We start from the raw sequence: 11,567 nt of genomic DNA on the forward strand, positions 1-11,567 counted from the left end.
TTCACATCCCACCTGCTCCCACTGTCTTGGCAAGTCAGCCATTCCCAACCAACAGACTGCAGGCACGGGGGGGGGGGGGGGGGGGATTTGAGTGAAATTGCAGCAGCTGGGGAAAGGGTCAGGTGTTGGCCGGAGTCCGGGAGGGGCAGTGGGCAGCCAGGCTTCTGGTTAGACAGGTTTGATCTTGGTCCCTGGTTTGTTTTTTGGGGGGTTTTTTACAGAGAAAGTCAGAGAGAGGGATAGATAGGGACAGACAGAAACAGAGAAAGATGAGAAGCATCAATCATCAGTTTTCATTGCAACTCCTTAGTTGTTCATTGATTGCTTTCTCATATGTGCCTTGACCATGGGGCTACAGCAGACCGAGTAACCCCTTGCTCGAGCCAGCGACCTTGGGTCTAAGCTGGTGAGCTTTTTGCTCAAACCAGATGAGTCCGCGCTCAAGCTGGCAACCTCAGGGTCTCGAACCTGGGTCCTCTGCATCCGAGTCCGACGCTCTATCCACTGTGCCACCACCTGGTCAGGCAGCCCCTGGGTTTTTTATGTCTGCCACGAGAGCAGGGTTTGAAACAAGCTCCAAATAGCCATTTTTAAAAAATGAAGTATTAGCTGTTGTAGCAGCATGAAGTGTCATTCACCGTGGAGTGCACGCAGCACAGCACCAAGTTACCGACCACAAGCAATATGAGCAGTACCGCAAGCTGGGGTGCAGCCACAGAACACCTAGTCCAGAGTCAGAAGCCAGGAGGTCTGCCAGGGCCGGGGAGGAGGGCTAGGCCTTGCGGTGATGGGCACTCCACCCCGGGGGCAGCCGCTACCAGCACTTTGGTTCCCTGCTCCCAGCAGAAGGGGGCAGCCCACCCTGTCCCTCCAGGACAGCGTCCCTGGGACTCTCGCTCTGGGCAGCCCAGCACAGCCGCTGGGCATGACTCGGGAAGTTTCGGATGCCCACCCTCATGGGCGCCTCAACCTCCCAGCCTCCAGGCACCTCCTTCCTTGTGGCCTTCGCTGTCTTCCATGGGCTACTTCAGCCTGAGAGGGAGAACAGGCCTAGTTCTGGGTGCAGCTTTGCAGACTGGAAGACTGGCCGCCCTTGGTGAGTGGCCTGGCACTCTGCGGGGAAGGGTTCTGAGGACCACCCCTGACATCCTGGTCAGAGACGCACAGACCAGAGCACAACCGGCCCTCCCCGCCCCCACCAGGCCAAATCAAGGGGATGGGGCGCAGCTGGCTGTGTGCCCACCGACCGCAGGTGCAGGAAACCCCTTTATTGGGCAAGGCCTATGCTTGGCCGGCAGGGGGAAGAGGGGGCGGGGAGCCCACACGGCTGTGACCTGTACCCTGGGCCACGCAACCCCAGGCAGGGCAGGAAAGGGGGTGTCGCGCGGCCGCTCAGGCCTCGGCTTCTGCAAACAGCGGGTTAACGAAGTAGATCTGGCTGAAGCTCTTGGCGTCAGCCTGGGGGGCCAGAGGCTGTGGGGGCTGAAGGGGTGCCAAGTCAGGGGGTGTCGGGCGCGGAACCCGGCAGCAGGGAGGCCCGCACCCCTGACTCAGCCACTCACCTGCTCCGAGGAGCCTGCCACATCGAACACGGGGTTGTGGAAGCCCAGCGGCGCCCCGGAGGCCTCGTCCAGCCTCCTCCACCTGAGAGGAGGAACTCCTGTGAGCCCCACGGCCCCGCCTCCCGTGCCTAAGGCCCCGCCTCCTGCTTTTGCCCCGAGTACCTGAGCCTCCCGGTGCGGTGCAGCCACAGCGCCCCCGCCGGCAGCACCAGTAACAACAGGCACAGCGCGCCCGCCACGCCGCCCGCCAATCCCGCGAGCGACCCGGGCCGGTGCAGACCTGCCGCCGAACCGGCCCCGATGGGCGCGCCCGACTCTTGGACGGTCGCCGACAAGACCCCGAGGGCCTCTCCTGCAACGGAGAGCGAGGCTCAGTCTCCCCAGGTGGGGCGGGCGGGGCGCGGCGGGACAGGGCCAGGGGCTCGGCGGAGCGTCCGCGGTTACCGTGTTCAGCAACGTCAGCCAGGAGGGCCCGGGCCAGCCGCCCAGCACCGCCCGTCTCGGACCGGGTCTCCAGAAGCACCACCTGGATCTCCGTGCCGGCCTCCGCCCTCGTGGCTTCGCGGGGCCGGGGCGGACGCGGCACCTTGGACACGGCCACCTGCAGTTCCTGGTACTGAGCCTGGGGAGTGGCACAGGGTTGGCTGGGGAGCCGCGCCCCTCGCACCTGCGAGGTTGTTGGAGGTAGGGGTGAATGGTGGACAGATGGGCGGAGAGTGGACGCGTCCAGGAGGAGGTGGCATGGGGTCCCAGGGTTCCTGAAAGGGAGAGGTCCCAGGCGGGGGTTGCAGAGGCGGTGGGGCCGAGGTCGGAGCGCGTCTGCATTACCAAGGTCAGGAAGTTGTGCAGCAGCCGCGCTCGGTACTGCTCCAGGTCAAAGGCGGGACCGTGGGACAGCGACACAATGGCTCCTGCGAAGGGAGGGTAGGAGTCAGCACCGCAGGCGCAGGACTGATAGGGAAACCGAACCAAGGTGGCCGAGCCGTTCCAGCAATCGGGCTGGGCGGGGACGCTCACCGCAGAGGTCGCAGCACTGCCCTTCGGGCCGGAGAGCATCGTGGCAGGCGGCCTGGGGACAGTGGCCGCCCAGGGGCTGGAGCAGGGCCGCGCAGATCCATGGCTGCACCTGGAGGCAGGATGCGGGGTCAGCGCAGAGAGGCCGCGGGGCAGACCTGTGGGCCGGGGACACCGGGGCGCAGCGGCCCCCGTCTCAGTGCGGCCTCACCGCCGCCGTCCCGCTGCGGGCCCAGCTCACCTCCGTGTTGCCGCAGACGCAGCCCGACGGGTCGACACAGGCTTCCGGGCCCACACTCAGCGCGCCGGGCCCGTGAAAGCGCAGGCGGCCGGCGCGGGAAGCCAGGAAAGCAGCCAGATCCTCGTCGCGCGTGAACTTCTGTGGTAGCCGGGTCACCAGCGGAGCCAGCCGGAGGAGGCGACAGCATTTGAGTGCTCAGAATCCACGTGTCTCGACTACAGGCGTGGGAGGTGCCCTCCGAGGGGCTGGGGTCCCTGAGACCCAAGTGCTCTCCCCATCCCCGCGTGCCGGCTCACCTGGCCCAGAGCCCAGACGCTGTTCACGCGCAGGGGGCGGGCGCGCGGGCCCAGGCCCACCCGAAAGGAGCCGTCTGCCGGGAAGACGACGTCGTCGTGGCGGCAAGGCACGCGTTCCGCATCCACGGAGAAGAGGCCATGTGCCACGTCCCCGGAGCGCCACAAGAGCGGGTCGTGCCACGAGAAGCGGTCCGGATCGAGGAAGAGCGCGGGGGCGCCTAGGCGGGCGGGAACGCACGTCTGACCTCCGCCCGGAACACGCGGTCCACCTGGCCCCTTGCGATAGCCCAGTGAGACCCTGCCCCCTAGACACGCCCCCAACCAGGACCAGCTCCCACTCAGGCCCCGCCAGGATCACGCCCTTCGCACAGGCCCCCTCCCCTAGACACGCCCTCTGCCCAGGCCCCGCCCCCGGAACGCTCCAATGAGGACCTAACCTTCCCAGGCCCCGCCCCCTGCCCTTCTGCGCTCTCACCTGCGCTGCAGTCCGGGTCGGAGCTGGTGTCTGCAGCGCTGAATCCGGCTCCCGAAGCCAGGACGAACTCCCCGTCCAGCGGCAGGAGCTGCAAGAAACGCAGCCCCACGCGGTGGTCCAGGGCGCCAGACGGTCCTGCCCTGAGAGGGTCCCTGCGCCCACCCCCACCCCCTGTGTTTCTGGAGAGGGAATCCTAGACGGTAGCCAAGGGAGGAGGCAGATGAGGTCAGGGCTGAGGGCTCCTTGCCCTGGCTGAGGGTCAAATAGGCCAGAGGGAGCGGGTCCCAGGCCAAGGAACCAGAGCTTCCCTGAGACCTGGGAGCATGGAGAGTTTGGGACAGGGTGACACTTGCCAGGGCCCTTGCCCTTCCAATGTCCACCCGGAGGTGGACAAGCTACGGGCTCACGGGTTCCAGAAACCCAAGCCGCTGAGAAGTCCAAAGGCAGCGCTGAACCATGCGAGGGAGGGTCAGGGCGCCTTGGAGTTCCCCATCTCCCATGCAGCCCGGGCCCACCCAGGTAGCCTGTTCCCGCGGAAGTCAGGCCACAGCCCAGACTCCAGATGTCAGAGGAAAGAGCAGCAGTACACCAGGAGAGGACAATCCTGCCCCTCGCCCCTCCCTCCCCTCCAAGCCTCAGGATCTCGCCCCTCCTGCGGTTGACCATTCTTGGGGTGGGGAGTGAGGGCTGAGCCAGAGGTCATGAGGAGTTCAGCCTCATCAGGGGCCGGCTGCCAGGGCCCAGCCTCCTGTCCTATCTTGCTGGGCAGGAGGACCTCCTCTTTGGCTGTCCCCAAGCACTGACCAAGAAGCAGAATCCTGGGGGGATGAGAGGTCACGGGCCAACTGTCTCCACACCTGAGGGTGCAGCACTGTGACAGCAAGTCAATCTCACCCACAGGCGCCTTGTGCGAGCCTTGGGGACAGACGTACTTAGTATGCCTCAGAAACAGGGACAGCATTCATCCGCAGTGTGAAGTATCAGCTCATTTAGGTCAAGAGCCAAAGGGTAAAGTATACATAAATTATGAAAAGCGTGATACTCCACAGGAAGAGCACACTGGGTGAGATAAACATGCAGAACACCCAGGGACTAGGGCACTGCTGCTACGGAGCTCTCCAGATGACAGCAGCAAAGGACGGAGGGAGGAAGCAGGAGACAGGCGCCTCAAGATCAAAGTGGCAAGACTGAGATACAGGGGTACGGGAGAAGACAATGTATTTGAAGAAACAAAGAAGGTGAATTCTCTAGATTTGAAGAAAGCAGGGAAACTTCAGTTCAAAAGTTGTGCTTGAAAAAAAAAACGTGTCACTGAGTGCCTAACGGGAGATAAGGAAAGGCACACCTAGACATGTGACAATGCGCTGTAGAGTATCAAAGACACAACATTCTAAAGCCTTAAGAGGCCCTGGCCGGTTGGCTCAGTGGTAGAGCGTTGGCTTGGCATGTGGATGTCTCTGGTTCGATTCCCGGTCAGGGCACACAGAAGCACCCATCTGCTTCTCCACCCTCCCCTCTCTTGCTTCTCTCTCTCTTCCCTTCCTACAGCCATGGTTCAGTTGATTCAAGCCAGTTGGACTCTGAGGATGGCTCCCTGAACTCTGCCTCAGGCGCTAAGAAGAGCTCCGTTGCCCCCAGAGCATCGCCCCCTGGTGGGCATGCCAGGTGGAACCGTTCTGGGCTCATGTGGGAGTCTGTCTCTCTGCCTCCCCTCCACTCACTGAATTAAAAAAAAAAAAGGCTTCAGAGAAAGATCACCCAAGAAAGAAAAAATTCCAAAAACCAGGTTTCTCAGCAACAACAATGGACTAAAAAAGACAACAAAATTCTATTTTATTATCAAAGGAAAATAACTTTCCATCTAGAATTTTATATCCAAATGACTTCAAACAGAAGAGCATAATAAAAATACCCTTAAGCCTGAAAGACATCAGAATGATTGCAACGCAATAATCTGTGATTGACAACAGGCTTGGAGGAGGAGATAAGGCCAGAAACCAGGCAGCTGGGAACAGATATAGGCAGTAAGGGCGATTGGATATGCTTATGGTAAAGCCTATTGTTGCCTGACCAGGTGGTGGTGCAGTGGATAGAACATAAGCCTGGGATGCTAAGAACCCAGGTTCAAAACCCCAAGGTCGCCAGTTTGAGCATGGGTCACTAGCTCGGCTGGAGCACGTGCGCGCACACACACACTGTCAAGGCACATATGAGAAGCAATCAATGAACAACTAAGGTGCCGCAACTATGAGTTGATGCTTCTCACCTCTCTCCCTTACTGTCTGTCTGCCTCTTTCTCTCTCAAAAATAAATAAATAGGGCCCTGGCCGGTTGGCTCAGTGGTAGAGCGTAGGCCTGGCGTGCAGGAGTCTCGATTCCCGGCCAGGGCACACAGGAGAAGTGCCCAACTGTTTCTCCACCCCTCCCCCTCTCCTCCTCTCTGTCTCTCTCTTCCCCTCCCGCAGCCAAGGCTCCATTGGAGCAAAGATGGCCCAGGCACTGAGGATGGCTCTGTGGCCTCTGCCTCAGGCGCTAGAATGGCTCTGGTTGCAACAGAGTGACGCCCCAGATGGGCAGAGCATCGCCCCCTGGTGGGCGTGCCGGGTGGATCCTGGTTGGGCGCATGCGGGAGTCTGACTGCCTCCCCGTTTCCAACTTCAGAAAAATACCAAAAAATTTTTAAATAAATAAAAAATAAATAAAACTGTTGTCTTTAAATTTTAATGTGATGAGGAAGGGGTAGACCAAAAGGGCAGGATTTGCTTGTCAAGGGAAGAAACAGATATTGAAAGTTTGAGACATAAAAAGGACCACCTAACTTGAAAACCTAAGTGAAATATATCAATTTTCAGAAAACTTCAAAATGTCAAAATTGATGCAAGAAGCAATAGGGATTGGCTTTTTTTGTTTGTTTTTTGTTTGTTTTTTTGTGACAGAGACAGAGAGAGAGAGACAGATAGGAAGGGAGAAGCATCAATCATTAGTTTTTTGTTGCGACATCTTAGGTGTTCACTGATTGCTTTCTCATATGTGCCTTGACTAAGGGGCTACAGCAGAGCGAGTGACCCGTTGCTCAAGCTGGCGACCTCAGAGTTTCGAACCTGGGTCCTGACCGTGTCCCAGTCCGTTACTCTATCTACTGTGCCACCGCCTGGTCAGACAATAGGTTTTTTTTTAATAGACTAGACTAGAGAGCATTAAAGAAATTCAAATGTTACTCAAATAACTATTTTCAAAATCCCTAGTCCAGATATTTTTACAGATAAAGTATACTAAACTCTCTATTAACTTCCCCTCACAGAAATTGTTCTGAAAAACAGAAAAAAAGGAGTAGAAATTGCCCAGTACATTTTATGAGGCCCGAGTGATCTGGATTCCAAAGCCAGATGAAGGAGATTCCACGATAAGAAAAATCAGGGGCTCATTTTACTTATAAATGCAGATGCAAAATCCCTAAATAAACTATTAGCTGACTGCAACAGTATATCTTAAAAATACATGGTGTTCAAAGGATTCATGTCCCAAAACTGCAGGAAGGCAGGCATGGGGACTTCCCGGTGGTATGTAGATAGGATGGTGTCCCGGCAGATGGCAGTGGAGAGTCTTGTGCTAGGAGAAAAATCAGTATATTCTGTCAGAGAGAAGTGTCTTAAAGAAGTGGGACGTCTGAAGGAATGTCACGCTTCCACCGGCACCTGCAGGATGAAGCTGGGACGACAGTCTTTCAAGGATGGTTCGACTTCAGAAAACCTCATTAACAAGAGGAGAGAAAATCACATTTCCCATCTATGTAGAAAAAAAAAAAAACTGAAAAAGTCCAACAACATATTTATATTTTTTAAAAACTGCTAGCAGACTAGCAGAATTGAATTTCTACGGTTGGATAAAGTGGTTGTACCAGAACCCTACAGTAAGCTCTACACTCCGTGGAGAAACCTGACACACCTCTGTCGCATTGGAACAAGACAAGGACACCTATTTTCATCACTGTTAATATGAGGTCCTCGACAATACTATAAGAGGGGAGCAAAGAGATAAAAGGAGTGAGGGGCCCTGGCCGGTTGACTCAGTGGTAGAGCGTCGGCCTGGCATGTGGGAGTCCCGGGTTCGATTCCCAGCCAGGGCACACAGGAGAAGCACCCATCTGCTTCTCCACCCCTCCCCCTCTCCTTCCTCTCTGTCTCTCTCTTCCCCTCCCGCAGCCAAGGCTCCATTGGAGCAAAGTTTGCCTGGGCGCTGAGGATGGCTCTGGGGCCTCTGCCTCAGGCGCTAGAATGGCTCTGATTGCGGCAGAGCGACGCCCCAGATGGGCATAGCATCGCCCCCTGGTGGGCATGCCGGGTGGATCCCGGTCGGGCGTATGCGGGAGTCTGTTTGACTTTTGACTGCCTTCCCATTTCCAACCTCAGAAAAATACAAAAAAAAAGAAAAAAAAAGGAGTGAGGACTGGGAATATCAAAGAAATGGCTGTCACTATTAACAAAAACAACCAAAGAGGGAATATCATTTTTTAAAAATTGAGCTCCAGCCCTGGCCAGATAGCTAGGTTGGTTGAAGAGTCATTCTGAACCACAGAGGTTGCCTGTTCAAACCCCGGTCAGGGTACATAAAGGAACAGATCAGTGTTCCTGTCTCTCTCTCCTTCTCTCCCTTCCTCTCTTTCTAAAAAAACAAATAAAATAATAACATAAAAATAAAATTGGGCATATTCCAAGAAGAAAAATAAAGCTGGTCCTCTGGATAGCGCTTCATTCAAACGTGTGTCCCTGCTGGCAAGACTAAATCCACAGTAACCGTTACGGCTGTGACGCAAAGCAAACAGGGTTTGGGTTTTTTTTAAGCGGGGGGGGGGGTGCAAGGGACAGACACAGACAGGAAGGGACAGAGATGAGAAGCATCAACTCATAGTTGCATCACTTAAGTTGTTCACTGATTGTTTCTCGTGTTCTTTGATGGGGAGGGGCTGAAACTGAGTCAGTGACCCCTTGCTCAAGCCAGTGACCTTGGGCTTCAAGCCAGAGACCATGGGATCATGTTGATGATCCCACGCTCAAGCCAGGGACCCTCGGAGTTTTGAACCTGGGACCTCAGCATCTCAGGCTGACGCTCTATTGACTCCGCCACCACAGGTTAATTGAGTTTTAGAGAGACAGACAGACATGGCACTGCTCCACCCACTCATGCTATCACTGGTTGCCTCCTGTATGTGCCCTGACCAGAGATCGAACCCCCAACCTGGGCATATTGGGATGATGCTCCAACCAATTGAGCTACCCCACTAGGGCCAAGGATTCTTAAACGAAATGCCAGAAACAGTTCAAAGGCCATGGCTTTTCATTTGATTATAACAGGGCTTCTGCTCAGTGAAGGGGGTGGGGGTGGCCAAGTTCACAGCAGGAAGATGACTGTGGATGATGGATAGAAAACAGGAGCCTCCCCCCAAAGAAAACTGGGCAAAGGGTAGAAAGAGGAGGAGAGAGGGGCTCAGAAGGAACACCCCAGCGAGCGAAGCTCCAAACCTGAGCAGTACAAATTAAAACACTGATGTCCCTGGGCCTGGGACGAGAGTGACCTCTTGGCTGCAGGATTAGGGTGAGCGCTGGGGGTCACAGAGAAGGGGACCACGTGCAGCCAAGGGGCGCGGCTGCCTCGGGCAGGGCTGGCCCTATCTACCCTCTGCCAACCAGGACTCCTAGGTCATGCCCCGCCCCCGCCCCCCGCCGGTCCCTGGGCCCTTTGACTGCTCCCATCTGCGTTGTCCGTCCTCCGGGGCAGCACAGCACAGAGGAGGAGCTGGGAGGTAAGGGGGCCTCTCAGGAGCCACATGCAAGGACACAGGTGCCCGAAGACCCCAGAAAGAGAGGAGGGGTTCACGTCTGGGCGGCTGGGGATGGAAGGAAGGACCAGATGGAGGGACTTATCTGGCAGTGAATGGATGGATGGATGGATGGATGGATGGATGGATGGATGGCTATTATCTCCTTTAAGATTCCAAGCTCTTCCAAAGAAGATTATCAAAGCAACCAGGGAGCAGTTAGGGGCCCCAAGCTTGGGAACCCACCCCTGACTCCCCTGCCCTCAAGTACCCCACCTGCTCTGGGCTGCTGCCCACAGGATGCTTCAAATTAAGGACCCGCCACCCTTTTAGCAATGAGCCGGATAGAAGTATCTTAAGGTTTGCGGCTCACACGGTCTCCTCACAGCCACTCACATGTAGGGACTGAATGGGTGGTCTGCGTGCCAGTAAACTTTATTTACCCACACTGACGTCTGAGATCCTTCTCACAAGCCACGAAATGGTATTCTTCTTTCCACCCCACCCCACCCCCATTTGAAAACGTGATAACCATTTAGCGGCAGCAGTGCTGGGGAATTTGCTCAGCTTGCTGACCCTGCCTTTAACAGAGAGCCAGAGTTTTTCTCACGGGCCTCGTCAGAGCCTTTGACACCGCAGCCCCAGGCAAGGGCCGTCAGCACCATTTCCCAAACGCTGAGTGGGGGTGGGGCTGCCGAACCTGTTTCCCTCCGATTCCTATCCTACCCCCGACACTGGCGATCCAACTGCGTTTGAGAGAAAGGTCCCCTAGAGTTCTGATGGGGGTTTTCAGGCACCAGGAGAGGGAATGGCATGTGTGTGTGTGTGTGTGTGTGTGTGTGTGTGTGTGTGTGTGTGTGTGTTGGGGAGGGAACTGGGGAGGGGGTAGCAAACCTTTGAGGACGCGGAATATGGAGGGCCGAGGCCCGAGGCCAGAGGTGGAGGGCAACGTGGACAGGAGGCGCCTATCCCCCGTTGGAGGCTTGAGCGCAGCCTAGGCTGGGACCACAGGACCAGTGGCCCCTCCCATGTTGTTCTCCCGACCCCTCGGAAGCCCTTCCGGAGGCCAAAGCCGGAGGCCTGCACGGACCCGGCGCACCCCCAGTCCCCGCCGCCTGGCGGCAGCTCACCATGTCCAAGACGTGGTGATCTTCTCGCACCAGAACTGACACCATCTGTAGAGAGAAGCCGCATCAGCGGCGGACCCCCCACCCCCTGGCTTCCTCCCTGGAGTAAGGCCCAGGGTCGGAGCCCAGTTTCAACCCCCCCCCACCCGCCACACCCCCACCACCAGTCCCGGTTGGGGCCCAACGCACCTTGTTCGCTGGGAACTCGACAGCGGCGCCGGCGCACGGGGTCCGGTTCTGGCTCCAGTTATCCGCAGCGTCGAAGTCGGTGTTGGGGACCCAGATCTTGTAGGCGGCCCGGGTCAGCGCTGGGGAGGAGGAGACTGAGTGCTTCCTGGCCCGTGGCCATCCGGGCTCCTGCCCAGACGCCTGGTCCCCCGTACCCCCGGGAGGACGACCTCCCCAAGCGGGCGCAGCGGCAGCCCCGCCCCGCGCTCTCGGACGAACTCCTACTGGATCTGCAGAGCCCGCTCAAACGTGCCCTCCGCCAGGACGCCCCACCTCAGCCTTGCCCGGCTCTGGAGCAGAGGACCCGGCGGGACAGGGAATGTGACCCGAGAGGACAGAGGAGAGAATGGAGGGGCCTGGTGGGCTCCGAACCGGGAGCGAGACCTACGGGGCCAGGACTGCAGTTTCTAAAGCTCCCGGCAGCGGGCGAGCCCCGCAGACCCGCGCGGCCCGGTGCGACCATTGGGGAGGTCAGCGGCGCCCCCGGCTGCGGGGCCGCTTCTCGCGGGGATGAGGACCGCGCCTCGCGGCGGGTCTGGCTGGGACGCCCGCCCGGGGCTGCGCTGCTGGGACCCGGCCACCCACCCTCTGGGTCCAGGGCGGCCTCGGCCGCGGTCTGCCCTCCGCTTACCACAGAGCCGCAGCCACAGCAGCAGCCGGCCGAGCGCGCCCATCTCGCCCTCGCCGCCGCTGCCGCCGCCGCCGCCGCCCGGGACTTTGCCCCGTGGAGCCCGCGTGACCGGCAGGGCGGGGCGGGGGCCGCGGGACGGTTACACATTTACCTCCAGACCCGCCTGGGCTGGGTCTCC

At 58.1% G+C, this 11,567-nt stretch overlaps 1 protein-coding gene across 1 annotated transcript; it reads right to left on the reverse strand.

The window, feature by feature from the left end:
• Positions 1-1,253: 1,253 nt before the first annotated feature.
• Positions 1,254-11,496, reverse strand: AMN (amnion associated transmembrane protein). Its single transcript, XM_066275287.1, has 12 exons — positions 11,390-11,496; positions 10,720-10,838; positions 10,534-10,578; positions 3,589-3,676; positions 3,114-3,331; positions 2,818-2,955; positions 2,580-2,688; positions 2,391-2,473; positions 2,007-2,184; positions 1,725-1,914; positions 1,563-1,644; positions 1,254-1,482 (listed from the first exon to the last, which is right to left on the reverse strand). The coding sequence occupies exons 1-12, from the start codon at positions 11,430-11,432 to the stop codon at positions 1,393-1,395; spliced, it is 1,383 nt and encodes a 460-aa protein (XP_066131384.1). The 5' UTR covers positions 11,433-11,496; the 3' UTR covers positions 1,254-1,392.
• Positions 11,497-11,567: the final 71 nt, after the last annotated feature.

This window comes from Saccopteryx bilineata, chromosome 4, assembly GCF_036850765.1.
Source record: "Saccopteryx bilineata isolate mSacBil1 chromosome 4, mSacBil1_pri_phased_curated, whole genome shotgun sequence".
Classification (NCBI taxonomy): domain Eukaryota; kingdom Metazoa; phylum Chordata; class Mammalia; order Chiroptera; family Emballonuridae; genus Saccopteryx; species Saccopteryx bilineata.

What these genes read in the sequence shown, in the direction of transcription:
- AMN (XM_066275287.1), bottom strand. Translation starts at nt 11,432, where the DNA reads ATGGGCGCGCTCGGCCGGCTGCTGCTGTGGCTGCGGCTCTGTG. An exon ending in CGACCCGGACTGCAGCGCAG is followed by an intron (nt 3,332 to 3,588) that starts GTGAGAGCGCAG and finishes CCGCCCGCCTAG; the next exon opens with GCGCCCCCGCGCTCTTCCTC. An exon ending in TGGCAGGCTCCTCGGAGCAG is followed by an intron (nt 1,483 to 1,562) that starts GTGAGTGGCTGA and finishes GCACCCCTTCAG; the next exon opens with CCCCCACAGCCTCTGGCCCC.